Source organism: Heptranchias perlo, chromosome 5, assembly GCF_035084215.1.
Source record: "Heptranchias perlo isolate sHepPer1 chromosome 5, sHepPer1.hap1, whole genome shotgun sequence".
Lineage (NCBI taxonomy): Eukaryota > Metazoa > Chordata > Chondrichthyes > Hexanchiformes > Hexanchidae > Heptranchias > Heptranchias perlo.
The window spans coordinates 43,321,055-43,338,488 of NC_090329.1; the positions used below are offsets into that span (position 1 = coordinate 43,321,055).

At 41.9% G+C, this 17,434-nt stretch overlaps 1 protein-coding gene across 2 annotated transcripts in view; it reads right to left on the reverse strand.

The window, feature by feature from the left end:
• The window catches only part of nbas (NBAS subunit of NRZ tethering complex), a 293,872-nt gene that overhangs the window by 234,623 nt on the left and 41,815 nt on the right, over nt 1–17,434 (reverse strand). For both annotated transcript variants that reach the window (XM_067984290.1, XM_067984291.1), the window contains exons 16-20: nt 10,371–10,496; nt 9,573–9,724; nt 8,595–8,732; nt 4,153–4,231; nt 3,725–3,829 (exon numbers count right to left, since the gene is read on the reverse strand). In XM_067984290.1, coding sequence (XP_067840391.1) covers nt 3,725–3,829; nt 4,153–4,231; nt 8,595–8,732; nt 9,573–9,724; nt 10,371–10,496 — 600 coding nt within the window. The remainder of the gene's footprint in view (nt 1–3,724; nt 3,830–4,152; nt 4,232–8,594; nt 8,733–9,572; nt 9,725–10,370; nt 10,497–17,434) is intronic.

The following is a 17,434-nucleotide window of genomic DNA, read 5'->3' on the forward strand; positions in this document are numbered from 1 at the left end:
ATTGCAACGGGATCTTGATAAATTGGGCCAGTGGGCTGATGAATGGCAGATGGAGTTTAATTTAGATAAATGTGAGGTGATGCATTTTGGTAGATCGAATTGGGCCAGGACCTACTCCGTTAATGGTAGGGCGTTGGGGAGAGTTATAGAACAAAGAGATCTCGGAGTACAGGTTCATAGCTCCTTGAAAGTGGAGTCACAGGTGGATAGGGTGGTGAAGAAAGCATTCAGCATGCTTGGTTTCATTGGTCAGAACATTGAATACAGCAGCTGGGATGTCTTGTTGAAGTTGTACAAGACATTAGTAAGGCCACACTTGGAATACTGTGTACAGTTCTGGTCACCCTATTATAGAAAGGATATTATTAAACTAGAAAGAGTGCAGAAAAGATTTACTGGGATGCTACCGCGACTTGATGGTTTGACTTATAGGGAGAGGTTGGATAGACTGAGACTTTTTTCCCTGGAGAGTAGGAGGTTTAGGGGTGATCTTATAGAAGTCTATAAAATAATGAGGGGCATAGATAAGGTAGATAGTCAAAATCTTTTCCCAAAGGTAGGGGAGTCTATAACGAGGGGGCATAGATTTAAGGTGAGAGGGGAGAGATACAAAAGGGTCCAGAGGTGGTGAGTGTCTGGAACGAGCTGCCAGAGGCAGTAGTAGAGGCGGGTACAATTTTGTCTTTTAAAAAGCATTTGGACAGTTACATGGGTAAGATGGGTATAGAGGGATATGGGCCAAATGCAGGCAACTGGGACTAGCTTAGTGGTATAAACTGGACGACATGGACATGTTGGGCCGAAGGGCCTGTTTCCATGTTGTAAACTTCTATGATTCTATGATTCTATACGTCGGTGGTGAAGGGAGTGAATGTTTAGGGTGGCGGATGGGGTGCCAATCAAGCGGGCTGCTTTGTCTTGGATGGTGTCGAGCTTCTTGAGTGTTGTTGGAGCTGCACTCATCCCGGCATTGGAGAGTATTCCATCACACTCCTGACTTGTGCCTTATAGATGGTGGAAATGCTTTGGGGAGTCAGGAGGTGAGTCACTCGCCACAGAATACCCAGCCTCTGACCTGCTCTTGTAGCCACAGTATTCATATGGCTGGTCCAGTTAAGTTTCTGGTCAATTGTGACCCCCAGGATGTTGATGGTGGGGGATTCGGCGATGGTAATGCCGTTGAACGTCAAGGGGAGGTGGTTAGACTCTCTCTTGTTGGAGATGGTCATTGCCTGGCACTTAATCCTAAAATCACTACCTTTGAGGTCCTGCTTTTTAATTTATCTCCTAACTCCTTAAATTCACCTTGCAGGACCTCATCCCTTTTTTTACATATGTCGTTGGTACCGATATGGACCACGACTACTGGCTGTTCACCCTCCCCCTCCAGAATGCCCTGCATCCTTGACCCTAGCACCAGGGAGGCAACATACCATCCTGGAGTCACGTTTGCGGCCACAGAAACGCCTATCTGTTCCCCTTACAATTGCATCCCCTATCACTATAGCCCTGCCACTCTTATTCCTCCCCTCCTGTGCAGCAGAGCCACCCGTGGTGCCACGAACTTGGCTCTTGCTGCTTTCCCCTGATAAGCCATCTCCCCCAACTGTATCCAAAGCAGTACATCTGTTTGAGAGGGAGATGGCCCCAGGGGACTCCTGCTCTATCTGCCTAGTCCTTTTACTCTGCCTGGCAGTCACCCATTTCCTTTCTGCCTGCGTAATCTTTACCTGCAGTGTGACCACCTCACTGAACGTGCTATCCACGATCATCTCAGCATCGCAGATACTCCACAGTGAATCCACCCGCAGCTCCAGCTCCAAAATGCGGTTAATCAGTAGCTGCAGTTGGACACACATCCTGCACACGTAGTCGCCAGAGACACTGGTAGTGTCCATGACTTCCCACGTGGTGCAGGAAGAGCATATCACGGGTGCGAGCTCTGCTGCCATGACTTGCCTTAGATTAAGCTCGTTAGTTACTCCCTTCAAGGAGTTTACTCCTTTAAATTACTCTTAATCTGGAGAATGTTAACTACACTAGGGACCTTGATTCACTAAAAAACACTACTTGCTATAACAGCTGCAGACCTTACCTTTCTTTTTACTTTAGTTACTGTAGAATAGTAGAAATACTCACCTGAACCTACTTACCAATCAGGTCCCTCCCCTGTGTCGCGTCCCTATAGACCCATCTGCCCCAACATATGTTGAAAATGTGCTCTTCTACACTCCTCATTGAACCAGGGTTGGTCATTTGGCTTGTCGGTTGATGATGGAGCAGTGAGGGATATGACGAACCATGAGGTTACAGATTATGGTGATATACAATTCTGCTGCTGCTGATGGCCCACAACGTCTCATGGATGCTAGATCGGTTCCAAATCTATTGCACTTAGCATGGTGGTTGTGCCATACAACACAATGGAGGGTATCCTCAGTGTGAAGTTGGAAATTGGTCTCCACAAGGACTGTGCGATGGTCATTCCTACCAACACTGTCACAGACACATCTGTCACAGGTAGATTGGTGAGGACAAGGAAGAGATCAAGTAGGTTAGTCCCGCGTGTTGGTTCTCTCATCACCTGCTGCAAGCCCAGTCTGGCATCTATGCCTTTCAGGACACGGCCAGCTCGATCAGTGTTGGTATTTCTGATCTTGGTGATGGACATTGAAGTCCCCCCACTCAGAGTACTTTCTGTGCCCCTGCTACCCTCAGTGCTTCCTTCAAGTGCTGTGAAACACAGAAGAGTACTGATACATCAGCTGAGAACGGGCAGTAGGTACACTTGTCCATATTTAACCTGCAGCTTTAAGATGTTATGGGGTATGGAGTCAATGTTGAGAACGCCCTGGACCACTCCCCCCAATTGCATACCACTGTGCCACTACCTCTGGTGGGTTTGTCCTACTGGTGAGGGACAGCCCGTATGTAGGGATGGTGACAGAGGAGTCTGGGATGTTGGTTGATAGGTATGATTCTGTGAGTATAACTATGTCAGGGTGTTGCTTGCAGGAAAGCTCTCACAAATTTGGCACTAGTCCCTAGATGTGAGCAAGGAGGACTTTGCAGAGTTGACTGTGCCTTTGTCACGTCCTGGGTTCAACGCCTAGGTTGCAGCAGAGTAATCCATCTTGTTATTCTTCAGAGCAGTTTGATACAACCGAGTGGTTTGTGAGGCCACTTCAGAGAGCAGTTAAGAGCCAACCATATTGGTTGGAGTCACATTTAGGCCAGACTGGGTAAGGACGGCAGGTTTTCTTCCTCAAAGGACATTAATGAACCAATTGGATTTTTATGATAATCTAACAGCTTCATGGTCACTTTTACTGATGCCAGCTTTTTACTTCCAGATTTTTTAAAAACTGAATACAAATTTTCAAACTGCCATGGTGGGATTTGGACTCACATTCTGTGGATTATTAGTCCAGGCCTCTAGATTACTCATCCAGTTATATATCCACTGCATTGCTCTACCTGACGGTAATTAAATGAAAAGGCCTCGAGATCTGGCAATCCATCATTTGCATTACCTGCTTTTGCTGCTGATGTTTTTTCAGGACTATTAAAAAAAAAGGAATGCACAAACATGTATGTACTTCAGGTTAAACTTGTACAAGTAAACTCTTTACCACCTTAGATATAAGGCAGACCAAATTAATTTCCTTGAACAGAATAAATGTTATCATGACTGATGATTGTGTTTTCAGAAAGTACATCTTACCCTCGCATATGTTCTTGCTGATAATACAATGTTCTGACTTCTAAATTTTTTGAAGAATTCTGAATCATATCTTTGCTCTGCAGCATGAGGCCCTCCAAGGATTTCCTATAAATATAAGTACAAGTCATTGTAGCTATGTATTAGATTTGAGACATACAGCACCAAGGGGTGTGCGCTTTTAGATTAATTTAACACATATTAGAATTTTGAACCACTAGTACTTCTGAAGTAATGAAGTCAACCCATCACAATGATGAGCCACAGTGAACTCTGAAACAATATGCATTTGTTACAACTCCCTTGCAGAAGCCAGGTATATATAAAAAAAATCAGAAGCTTTTTGTATTCTGAAATAATAGAGAGGGTTTACAATATTAAGATAAACTTTTATACTCTTTATATGAAAAATTATTAAATGATTTTCATACCTCATATGTTGCTAGGCGATTTAAGTAGGTTAGCAGTTTCAATCTGTAACGACAAAGCTCCTTCTGTTCCAGCGTCAGCCTATGAAAAGAAAAAGGATGCACTGGATGTCCAAAAATTACAAAACCACACCACTAATTTTACAATCAATAAGTGCAGACAAGTTTCTGTGCACTTCACCTTTTTGTATGTTATAGTATCTTCTTTGCACTTTCAAAATTATAATGCCTTGTCAGGAACATGGATTTGTACATATCCATATATTTCAGTTTTCCAAAAATAAGTTAAAAAACTGCAAGTATTTTGGAGTTTATTTTGGTTAGTAAACAATAAAGAGTTAGATTCAATATAGAAGTGCCAAAAAGTCAGTGATTATTAGAAAGCTGTCACAATACTATGAACTGGCAGATGGAAGAACTAGGGGCGCAATAAATCAATGACTTTTAATAACAATAATTGTAATCTTTAAACAAAATCAAAATGATTGGGTCAGTGAGACTGCAAGCAGTAAAATAGGAGCCAGGGATCAAAGACCAGAGTTCCAGAAAATATTAGTAGATTGGCATTGCATTCAAAGTCCCACACAATGGAGAAAATCTGAGAAAACTCTTCCACTAAAAGCATGCCATAGCCTAATCTCAAATAGAGCAATGCAAGTTTGAAACAAAATGTAGAACTGAATTCTTCACAATTCTATTGCCTTCTCCAGTCAATGTTCTTTCAAACTCCAAACACATTCCTTGCAAATGAATAAATTTATAATAAAACTTTGCAGTTTTCGCTTCTAGAAATCAGATTGGCCCAGTGAATGAGTCATCCTCTAGCGATCTGATTAGTGCATGGGAACCACATGATCCACATATCCATTATGCTTGCTTATAGCGTTCACAGGTCTGAGGCAAAGGGAGTAAACTGAAGGAAAGCAAGGGCACCACTTCTGATCAACCCCCATCAGCAATAGCGGGGAGGTAAAAACCAATCCCTGAGCTTTGCACAGCAGGTCAATGAGTCCTTATCGTGTGCACAATTATTTAGAAAGAGTTTCTTCCAGAAACTTAAATATCAATGCACTAAACCATGATGTAGCTGTTTTTTTCAAATGCCAGCTATACATAATGATCCTGATTTCTATGTAGCCCCACTGATTAAAAAGTTTCAAAACTTTGTGTTTCTCTCCTAATGGGAGCTCTTGCTCTTCCATCAATCCATTTACAAATACAGTAACAACCAGTGCACTTCTGATACTGAGCTCAATACCAAATAGGACAACCAGCAAACAAGGGAGATTTGCATATTCAGGATTGCAAATTGTCAACTCTCCTTTCGAGAATCAGAATAACTGCAATAATTGCATCTTTCACACAGGCAGCTCCAAAATTGTTCAAAGGAAGTAGGGAAGAATTCTTAGTAAAGGGACTGACAATATTTTAATTAACATTAACTACTTACACATCATAATTGATGATCTGTGGCATTGCACTCAGTGTAGTATTTAGGTCAAGCAGGGTTAGAGGACAAGGGGGATAATTGGACTCGGTGAGGAGGAGGAGAGGGAGGATGAGAAACGGAGAGATAGGGAGGCTGGGAAACTCTCTGAGGTCCATCTATCTACACAAGTCTCAAATGGAGGTGGGGGGAGGGAGGGGGGAGCTATCCTTTCCTATTCCAGTTTCCGATTTAGATTTGGCTAAGTGAGGGGGAAGTCTCTGATGACCATGTGATTTCCATTAATGGATCCCACAAAGGAGTGAGCAGCAGAAGCAAGTTCAAAGGCGCTGCTGATCAGTGGTAAGGAAGATTGCAGGACTCAGCGACAGCAGCAGATCTGGTTGGGAGGGGGAAGAAGATAGTCAGTGCCTTTGTGAAAACACTATTAGGGAGGGAAGGGAGAACGACCCTCATGGAAGTCTGAAAGATTCTCAACAGAGGGAAGGATCAGGCTGCTCTCCAAAAATTATTCAGTAGGGGTTGAAGGCATGGGTCACCAGGCGGTGGCGGTGTGGCAGATCTCTTCATATGGATGTATGAACTATGACAGCTATTTGATTGAGAGGTTAGAAATCTAATTTTTAGCATCCTGCCAGAGGGGAAGAATATTAATTATAAATATTAACATTTTTTACATTGCTGCACTTTGGGAAAATACTTACCTTTAGCCCATAAAATCCAGGACCAAAGGCGTAACAGGTATTGCCAGTAACTTGACACTTCTGCATTGACACAGCCTGACACAGGAGTTCACAATGCATTTTAAATGGAATGCTGCAACTCATTCAGCAATTTTAAAATATAATGGACTCGCCCAATAATATTGTTTTAAACCCAGTGATCTGGCATTTTTAAACTGTAATGTCCAGAAGGGGTATGAAGAAACAACCAAGTAAACCACTACAGAAAACTTCCTCCATACGCTGCAACAAGTTACCTGGCATTATATGTGTAAATGATACACAAGATAGATCTGGTAATCTAATCTGAAAATCAAAGCCAGTCAGTCAGGATTACAAATCTGTCAGATTCATAAGTGGAACTTTGGGAGCAAATTCTTCTTGCCAAGGATCTTAATTGCAGGTGCATCACTAATTGTTCATGGTAAGCTGTGAATTGGAGAGCAGGGATCCTCATGAGGAAAAAGAAGACAAAGCCCGAAGGTGTTAGAAGACTGCTCCCTGGATTCTGCCATTTGACGATTTATCTTTGATTAGGATTGCCAGAAGAGAACAGCATTTCCTCTTTAATTCCAGTGGGAAAAGTACTGTTACAATTTGCAAGTAATTGTCTTAGATCACATTTCAGACAACTATTGAAGATAGATAAAAGCTACAGAATTACTGGGTAAAATCATCCCTGAGGGGAACACAAAACACTGGACTACGACAATAAAATTTTAAAATAGATCACAACAGAAAGATGGCGAATAGCAGTATGTTATTGCATAAGAACAGAAGTGCCACAAAAGATGCTTAGTAACCATTTCAAATAACTGTTCAACTAGTAACGCACTGGCTCGAGGGGCTAAATGGCCGACTCCTGTTCTTTTATGTTGCAATGTTGAAGGAAAAAGTTTATTGCTATTAACCAAGGTATTTACAGAGGATCAAACAACAGCCACAAAAACACTGCAAAGAGGGATGTGTGGAGCTTTATTTAGTCTCATCATACTGCAGATGTAGGAATAAATTCAAGTGCCGAAGTATGGAAGACCTTACCTAAAAAATATAGCTAAGTACTGCCAAAAAGATGCCATGTAATTTACCATGGGAAAAAATACAATAAAATGACTTGTCCCAGATAAGGTTTCCAATCACCAAGATCTAAATCAATTTAACACTTGATCGATATGAAATTAGTTCTGAAGAAAACCATTTTACTTACTTGGCTAGTATATTTTGAGACTGAAAATTTTAATGCCCATTTATCGCAGCTATTGGGTACTTAAAAGGTATATATTCCTCAGCTGTACTTGAAAATCTGACCCGAAGTGAGCTGCAAGGTTATTATTGTCGCTTTTATACTTTCTGTGGCTAAGTTAAACAGAGATGTTTTGCATTGTGTTTACAAACAAAATTCAGGGAAATGGATTCCTTTTGCAGCTAAGATCATAGTATTTTATAGTGCAGTATACTGGGTTTGTGCCCGTGATAACCACACAGTAAATTCTTAACACCAACTAGGATTTTCAGAGGTAAAAGCCTCGATATTAACCTCCCACAACTGGCAGAAGAGGGTTGGGGGGATAAAAAGTTAAATACGGGGAACACAACCCCAACACAGTGCGCGCACCCCGCCGCCATTTTTACGGTGGTGGATATCGGGGCATTCGAGTGTCCCACCGTAGAGAGACAGGACACTTCATTAACATATTTAAATTGGGCTCCCACAGTCGGGAGCCCGATTTCAAATTTATTGTTGCTGCACGGATTTCCTAGGGATTGGGAGACCTGGCAGTGAAAGCGAGGCGAGAGCTGCCAACTCCACAAGTGCCTCTTTCAACACTCCTTGGGGGCCAGGAGGAGCAGCAATGCTCCCCTCGGCCCCTTAACGAAGCCTTCAGTCGCCACTTGCCCCGATCGCTGATCTCCCCCCAAGCTCTCCCGGTCCCGGGACTTGCCAGCCTCCCCCCCTCCTGATTGCCGGGGACTGTCCCCAAGGGTCCGCGGCTGCGGCCTCCTGCGTTGGGTTCCCGCCAACTCGCCGGCCACGCTGTCACCATCACCGGCTGTCGGGCAGGAAATGGAGCTAAATAATGTTAATGAGGTCCTGCTGTTGAGGCCCTTGCTGGGTTCTTCGGCTGTTTTTGGTCTCACCCGACTCCCCGTAAATATCGGGATCAAGGTGTCAAGCGGCATATAATGTGTGCTTCTAACATTTTAAACACACATTGGTTATGCTTTTAGCTAGGAAAGGCCAATTTGCATGCTGCAAAGTAACAATTATCACTCACATGGAAAAATCCACCAGTTGGAGCAGCCCTTGTCTCTTTGCAGCCTCTTTTTCTTTTCTCCTCTGCATCTCTTCAACTGGTGACATGTAATCCTCATAGGGAAGTTCATCAATGTCCACATCTCCAGGCAAAATGAATCTGTTAAAATGAAAATGAACAATTCTCCAAAGAGTTGTGTGCTGCTTCAATTCTATTATATATATATAGTTTTGTAATGAACTACAATAACTCTACTAGTAAAAGATTAATGTGCTAGTTCAGTAGCAGATTTTATTATATCGTGTAAAATTATTGTCCCAGTGGCCTACATTTTCCAGAGGTTGTAGTAAACTTCAATAGATTTTATAGGTGTTGTAAAGCTATCCATGACATTTCCTACATCAATAAAATTCAAATAATTGAAGTGGAATCTCTATGGAACCTCTGAAACATTATGCCCGTTTCTAAAGTTATTTTTATGCTGTTTTATGCACAGCAACATATTTATTGGTAAAACTTTTAGAAAAAGCAAACTGTTTAAAATAAATAAAAGCAATACAGGGATATATACTGTAAATCTGAAGTCATTTTTACCTTCCTGTGACTCAACCAGAGATAAAGACTGGGAACGGTGCAATAATTTTTTGGTGTATAATGAAACAAAGAAATATGAAACAGAAAAACAAAATATGAAAAAGGTTAGGGAAGAGAGAATAGTTCTCAAGAGTTTGAAGCCAGTAGAAGTATCTAGTTGACAGGCCTGCCTCAATTTTCTTATGCAAAGCTGAAATAATTGCATCCAGGTTGATAATTTTTAACCCATACCGATAGCAAAATAAGGAATAATAGACATTTTTACTTACTGATGTTGGGAGAAAAAAAAAATTACAAATGACTGATTAGAACATATATGTAGCAATGCCCTACTTGAAAATATAACTAACACTGTTACACAATATATGGCAAAAAGTAATACATTTCTTAAAATGGATGACAAACCTGCCTCCATCTTCTCTTTTTCCTATAGCTATAAGTGCCTCCAAGTCAGTCCCTTTCAATCCATACTGAAGCAGCTCTCTGGCCGCATCAACATTTTCAGGCACTCTTTCCACACATTCATGCAACACCCATGAACGTTTCTTAATTTTACTCTGTGAAGACAAGTGAAAACAGTTTAAGTAAATATCAGATACATTAACTAGCTCAACAAAGAGTGGAAGACACCAGAGAGAGAGGAAGATACCAAAAAAGGAGAAACTACAGGAATCTCTAATCAATCTCAACCCAGCTACACACAATTTGAGAGCACACGACGAGGAGCACAAGAAAAACTCAGAAGGGGAAGAGAACAAAAAAAAAATTGAGGTTCAATTTGAGACTCTTCCTACAGGGATTTACTAAGGGAGAGAGGGCAAGTAACTGTACAGCAGTGGTTCCTAAACATGACCATTGGAATCCCTTCATTAGAAGGCAAGAAAGATCTAAATAGGGAGTGCAGGCAGAACTATTTTAATCAAAGGGTGATTGGCATATAGAGCAAGTTATCAGGGAAGGTCATTGAAGCCGTTTAGGCAGGTTCAAGATATATTCCAGGAGGAAAAAGGGCACTGTGGAATGTAAGTTGAAAAGACGGGATCGAGATCAAGCAAAACGGGGCAAGCTTACTGAGAAAAATAACCTTTCCTTGTTGCTAAAATTTTGTAAACAAAATGGATTCAGTAAGAAAGTAAGTCCATCTATAGCACTGAAAATACCACCAATTCACTGTTAAACAATAATACTATGCATAAAACATACCAGGTAGTCCTGAATTGAAGCAATATTAACAGCCGACTTCCTCCATTGTCTTTGATACACGAGATCGCTGTCAAGGTCATAGGCTTGTGCAAGAGCCAATGCTTCACCATATTCTTCATTATCAATCTGAAGAAAGATCATTTAAAAAACTGTAAAATACTCAAGAAAATTTAGGATACTCAAAATGCTGAATAATAACTTTCACACTTGTCTATTTTAATCTACTTTTTGTACTATTATTTTCTTTTTAACTTAATAAATTGTTTGGAATATTATCTTTTTTGAACGTATTTCATGGATAATATGATCTTTTTGTTTAAATGCCTCAATTAAAGTCACTCATTAAGATGACTTTTTAAAAAAAGTCATACAATAGTGTGCTTACAACCTGCTGCACCATGGAGTATTGAGTTGTGGGTTTGTGCCAATGATTCATGACACCACTGAACAGCAACCTCAACCCCACCACCATGGGAGGCACCAGGCAAAGATCAGATGTTACTGTATGGGAGGGTAAAAGGGAGAATTATCACCAGACTGCTTTTACACTCATAGTGGGCAGCTGAAGAACAACGCAAGTGAAAGCCCTGGAGTAGGATGATCTCAGATAGTATGGGGCCCAAGGAGACTGGGAATGGGTAAAAATAATGGACAGACAAAATAGAGAACTACAACACAAAAATATAACCTGTTTAAAGAAACCTGAATTTTCATGGGTGGAATCTCATAGGTAAGTGAAGGAAGAGAGTACTGAGGGAAATGGAACATTTTGTTCACTTTGTACCTGTGGTAACAACAATGAGCATCTTCAAGTAAAGTAGGATATGGGAAGATACAACACAGAACCTTCCCTATATTGCCTTGACAAAGTGTTTCAATTTTACCTCAGAAGAGTACATACAACCCCACTCCTAAATGTGTACCTGCGTATAAACATGGGTTTCCCATTTCCTTATCTTTATGGTATTCCGACATCATCAAGTGTGGCCAGTTACTGAAATCGATATAGTATTGTCTGTGTAGATTTATAACTGAATTGAGACTAGCATATTCTTAACTTAGGCACATTGTCGAAAAGACGATTTTCAACACTGGGTCACAGCTTTATTGAAACAGTACCTTTTGAAAACTGGAGCGGGGAGCATAAATGAGACAGAAATAACGGAAGCTCAGAGTTGAGTGCAGGAGAGCATCCAGAGGGAGCTGCTTATAAAGGGAGCAAGAGCAGGTTGTGTAGCGCCTGTAAATGAGGACAGCAGACTTGGAAGCAAGTTGGGGCTGGGAGAACATAACAAAATGTGGACACTGGCGTAGCCGTTAGGTGACAGAAGAAGGGGATAAGTCCTAGTCTGCAGCTATGTGATGCCTTCCAGGAATTGTTATTTGATTACATTATATCAATTTCACAGTACAATTGTGATCTTTCGATGTGTTGTGAAGGTCAGGCTGTGTGGTGGGTCATAGGATTTATAAGGTGATTGTTCGGCCCAGAACACTGGCCCTTAGCTAGCATGCTGGGTCGGGATGTATTGAGGAAGGGTGTACTAGAGGTCCTGGATGGTTATGAAGAACGTATCAGAGGCATACCTGGAGCAGGGGGAGGAAAGGAGTTATTGCAGCAACTGGAAGATAGGATGGGTAAATTGGTGATTAAAAAAAAATTCAACAATTCAATGTGTTTATATTAGAAATGTTAGTTTTAAGGGAAAATAGTTAAGTGGGTGAGAAAAACATAAATGGCAGATGCATTGCATAGAACTTTTTTTGATAGAAGTGATTGGGTCAAAATTGAAATTGGGAAGAAAGGTTTGTACAATTGACAGATGACTAACAAAAGTAGAAAATAGCCAATTCAAAAGGAGAAATATATAGAGATTTAAACAATAAGGAAGAAAATTCATTTACAGCTCAAAAGACACACAAGAAATGTTATGAAATGGTCCATATATAATAAAGTCATTTGAAAGTAACATTTTAATGAGGAAAAAAAAGGTTAGCATTTAAACAAAAAACTTGTAGCAATTTGATTTTGGTTCCATTAAAAGCAAATGTTTAAGTGAACATTTACGCATCTTTTTAAAAATCTTTCACATCTGGGATCTATAATGGATGAGATCCCAGAACTGAAAAGATTTTTTAAAAATACTTTTAATGGATCAAAAATCAGATTGGTCAAAGCCTTTTCTTAAACCCTGTGAAAATGATATCCATCATATTTCAGAACAGTAGAGTTTTTTTGATTTCTTGTTCATCAAGGCACAGTGACTTTGCTAGAAAAAGGAGCCTTTTCATGCTTTATACCCAGTTTTAAGTAGGAAGAGAATGAAGTAGACACAATTTGCAGCTTTTTCTATATTAGTCGAAACAACTCCCTACCTCCACTATACCATCATAGCATTTCCATAATCCACACCAGAAAATTGAGAATGCCCAAATTAGTGTTGAATTATAGTCAGTCAATCTCATGCTGGGGTCAATGGAACAAGTAAAACTGCCTAAACACACTTAACTTAACTTCTCTCAATTAGGTCCCATTTCAGTAATATGATGGGAGTGAGCTCACCATTCCCCTTTATGTCATTACACAAGCAAACACTCACAAATGTCACATCAGTATAAGCATGACACAAAAGCCCCAATTTTCTAATAATGAAAACAATGTGGTTGAGCTGGTCCAATGCCTGTGTGCACTTGCAGTAGGACGGGCCTGGCTAAATTTGCAAATGGGAGCTCTATCTCCTAATCTGAATAGGATACGGGCACAGGAAAACCTTGCCCAGAGAGCACGGTCTGTGGCACACTTGCCTGGAGATCAGCAGTTCTTAAAAGTAGAAGTTGTGGTGGGCTCAGAAATTGATCATATTAGCACAATGGACACACCTAAGCAACAGTTCTTCCTTTGATACTGAAGAGTTAGAGGTCATGCTGCAGGAGGTATACCAAAGGAAGGTGGAGGGTGTGGTATTTGGGGTGGAGGACACCCTCCAGCTGCACGGAGAAAGATTGCTAACTGGGTCGATGCAGACTCCTTGCACCTCACTGGAAATGAGGAAAAGATTGATATTCTCAGAAGGAAGATAAAAGTCTGCTCCTCCCTATTGCACAAAGCTAAGTAGGTAACTTCCACATTTTCAAGGAGGCACTAGCATTGCACACAACTACTGTCCTTTTGCACACTCTTTCATTGTGCCTAAGCTGAATGCACACTTCCCTGTGTTTCTTCTCCTTTCAAAAATGCAACCAGCTTACTGAAGGCATCACGACAGCTTCCTGGAAAACTGCTATTGACTTGCATAATTATATTTCTGTGACCAGATACCACCTGTTCCAAGACAGTACTGCTAAGAACAAAAACACCCAGTTTCAGACAGCAACTTATCATCTTGCATAAACATTCTTCGATTTGATAGGCACTGTTCTACACTGTCAAATTTGTATAGGATGCTCAAATTTGAACTTTTATGGAGGGGGTGGAAATGAACAAGTGAGCACCCAGTATATTCCTCACTAAACTGTTCATTATATCAATTTGCATAAGTAGTTTCACTTAATTCTTAATAGATGCCATTTACAGTAGACTGCAGATCAAATAAAATCATTGTTCAATCCCCATACACTACAATATGAATTAAAATGATAGCAGTCCTTTCCAATAATCTGTCAATTTCACATATCTAAAAACAAACCATCCAGTTGCCTCTGGGTATGTACAGCTGTCTCAGGAGGACTGTAAGTAAACTGATTACCGTAATGCAATTCAAATTGCTTCTGAAAGAATCAACCAGATGCTGCAATTACAGAAAATGAAATGGGAATAATGTATTTGGGACTCACTATGGACTTCAATTAAAGGACATACAAAATCTAGGAAGAGTAATACTACGACTTTGTAGGTCACGTGGGCCTTACTAACATGAATTTCTTGATACATTAAGCAGCAAAATCTGACTTACTGGTCTTAACATATATACAAGTCACGAAAAGTTGCTTGCTTAGATTGATGCAAGACATCTCTATATCAGTGGATGAGGGAGATTTATAAAATAAAATGGGAAATATTATTTCTCAACAGAAATCACTATTCCTAACCTTCCTTCATTGTGTTTGCATGAAACGGATGGAATTACAGCAGGTGCATTACTATCTTTAGCTCTGCAAACATCCCCATCCTCAATGATGGCGGAGTCCAGCATGTGAGTGCAAAAGACAAGTCTGAAGCGTTTGCAACCATCTTCAGCCAGAAGTGCCGAGTGGATGATCCATCCCGGCCTCCTCCCGATATACCAACCATCACAGAAGCCAGTCTTCAGCCAATTCGATTCACTCCACGTGATATCAAGAAACGGCTGAGTGCACTGGATACAGCAAAGGCTATAGGCCCCGACAACATCCCAGCTGTAGTGCTGAAGACTTGCGCTCCAGAACTAGCTGCGCCTCTAGCCAAGCTGTTCCAGTACAGCTACAACACTGGCATCTAACCGACAATGTGGAAAATTGCCCAGGTATGTCCTGTCCACAAAAAGCAGGACAAATCCAATCCGGCCAATTACCGCCCCACCAGTCTACTCTCAACCATCAGCAAAGTGATGGAAGGTGTCGTCGACAGTGCTATCAAGTGGCACTTACTCACCAATAACCTGCTCACCGATGCTCAGTTTGGGTTCCGCCAGGACCACTCGGCTCCAGACCTCATTACAGCCTTGGTCCAAACATGAACAAAAGAGCTGAATTCCAGAGGTGAGGTAAGAGTGACTGCCCTTGACATCAAGCTCCATTTGACCGAGTGTGGCACCAAGGAGCCCTAGTAAAATTGAAGTCAATGGGAATCAGGGGGAAAACTCTCCAGTGGCTGGAATCATGCCCAGCACAAAGGAAGATGGCAGTGGTTGTTGGAGGCCAATCATCTCAGCCCCAGGACACTGCTGCAGGAGTTCCTCAGGGCAGTGTCCTAGGCCCAACCATCTTCAGCTGCTTCATCAATGACCTTCCCTCCATTAAAAGGTCAGAAATGGGGATGTTCGCTGATGATTGCACAGTGTTCAGTTCCATTTGCAACCCCTCAAATAATGAAGCAGTCTGAGCCCGCGTGCAGCAAGACCTGGACAACATCCAGGCTTGGGCTCATAAGTGGCAAGTAACATTCGCGCCAGATAAGTGCCAGGCAATGACCATCTCCAACAAGAGAGAGTCTAACCACCTCCCCTTGATATTCAACGGCATTACCATCGCCGAATCCCCCACCATCAACATCCTGGGGGTCACCATTGACCAGAAACTTAACTGGACCAGCCATATAGATACTGTGGCTACGAGAGCAGGTCAGAGGCTGGGTATTCTGCGGCGAGTGACTCACCTCCTGACTCTCCAAAGCCTTTCCACCATCTACAAGGCACAAGTCAGGAGTGTGATGGAATGCTCTCCACTTGCTTGGATGAGTGCAGCTCCAACAACACTCAAGAAGCTCAACACCATCCAAGATAAAGCAGCCCGCTTGATTGGCACCCCATGCACCACCCTAAACATTCACTCCCTTCACCACCGGTGCACTGTGGCTGCAGTGTGTACCATCCACAGGATGCACTGCAGCAACTCGCCAAGGCTTCTTCGACAGCACCTCCCAAACCCTGCTTCTCTTGTCATTCTACCTCCTAGAATGACAAGAGAAGCAGGCACATGGGAACAACACCACCTGCACGTTCCCCTCCAAGTCACACACCATCCCGACTTGGAAATATATCGCCGTTCCTTCATCGTTGCTGGTTCAAAATCCTGGAACTCCCTTCCTAACAGCACTGTGAGAGAACCGTTACCACACAGACTGCAGCGGTTCAAGAAGGCGGCTCACCACCACCTTCTCAAGGGCAATTAGGGATGGGCAATAAATGCCGGCCTCGCCAGCGACGCCCACATCCCATGAACGAATAATAAAAAAATAAAAATGGACTTGTGAAAAGGTCATAAGAATTTTGAAGCTCAGAAAATTATCGTGAAGTGGGTAATGATTTAATCTTGTAGGACAGACAGGTTGGAAATTCCCATGGATAATGAACTCTAGGATGTTTGCTGTTTCGATTTAAAATGCAGTCTAACATCAATCTTTATTTTCATTCATTGTGAAAAATTAAGATGTGAAAACAGAAGTAATAGAGGTATGCATAGAAACGAGAAAGATAAAAGTTGAGTAAACAGCTGAAAAATGGAAAGTAGTGATTAAAATTAACACGTTGCAGATTTCATATTTTCACATCCTGACTGAGATGACCTCTGTGCGTAATCCAGCATTTCTGATCTTTTACAGTTGAAAAAAAATCTATTACAAGGCTATTAACTCATTAGCAATTACTCTTCATACTAGTATTTAGCATATCTAACCAGCAACCTTTACCACATCTCTTTATTTTGCTTAGTCTTATAAAGGGGCGTGCCTACCTTCCTTTCCCAGTTCTAACATAAGGGGCTCAATTTTAGTGGGAAATTGCAGGTGTGTTGGGTGCGGGGGGTGGGGGGCCTCCGAAAATCGCAGAAATCCCGTTCGAGTTCGGAAACCGGCTCTAACCCGCCGACTTCCAAGTTTCCCAGGGACCCACCTGTGTGCACGCAGGCAACCCGAAACTGGAAGTCCTGCCGACAATTAAAGCCGGTGGGATGACAGTTAAAGAGCCAATTGTACCTCACTGAAACCAGGCATGAAGGGCCGGATCAGGGGAAAAGAAACTAAATAAATTAAATAAAAAACCATAGAAGGAAGTTAAAATACAAAATGAACCTATCTTTGCACCCTGCTCCAATGTCAGATATCTCCCTCTCCGATCTCCTCCTCTTCACCACCGATCTTCCACTCTTTCTCCACCTCCCCCCCCCCCACCCATCTTCTGTTCCAGCGCTGGATGACTTCTCGCTCTCTCTCTTTACTACTCCACCCACCCCCCACACCCACCTCACGTTGCAGCTCCTGATGGCAGCCAGCCTGTCAATCAGGCTAGCTGCCCGGCACGAAACCCAGAGAGGATGTTAATTATCAGCAATCACCATGCGATCGTGTCGGAAACGGTAAGTCTTGTTCA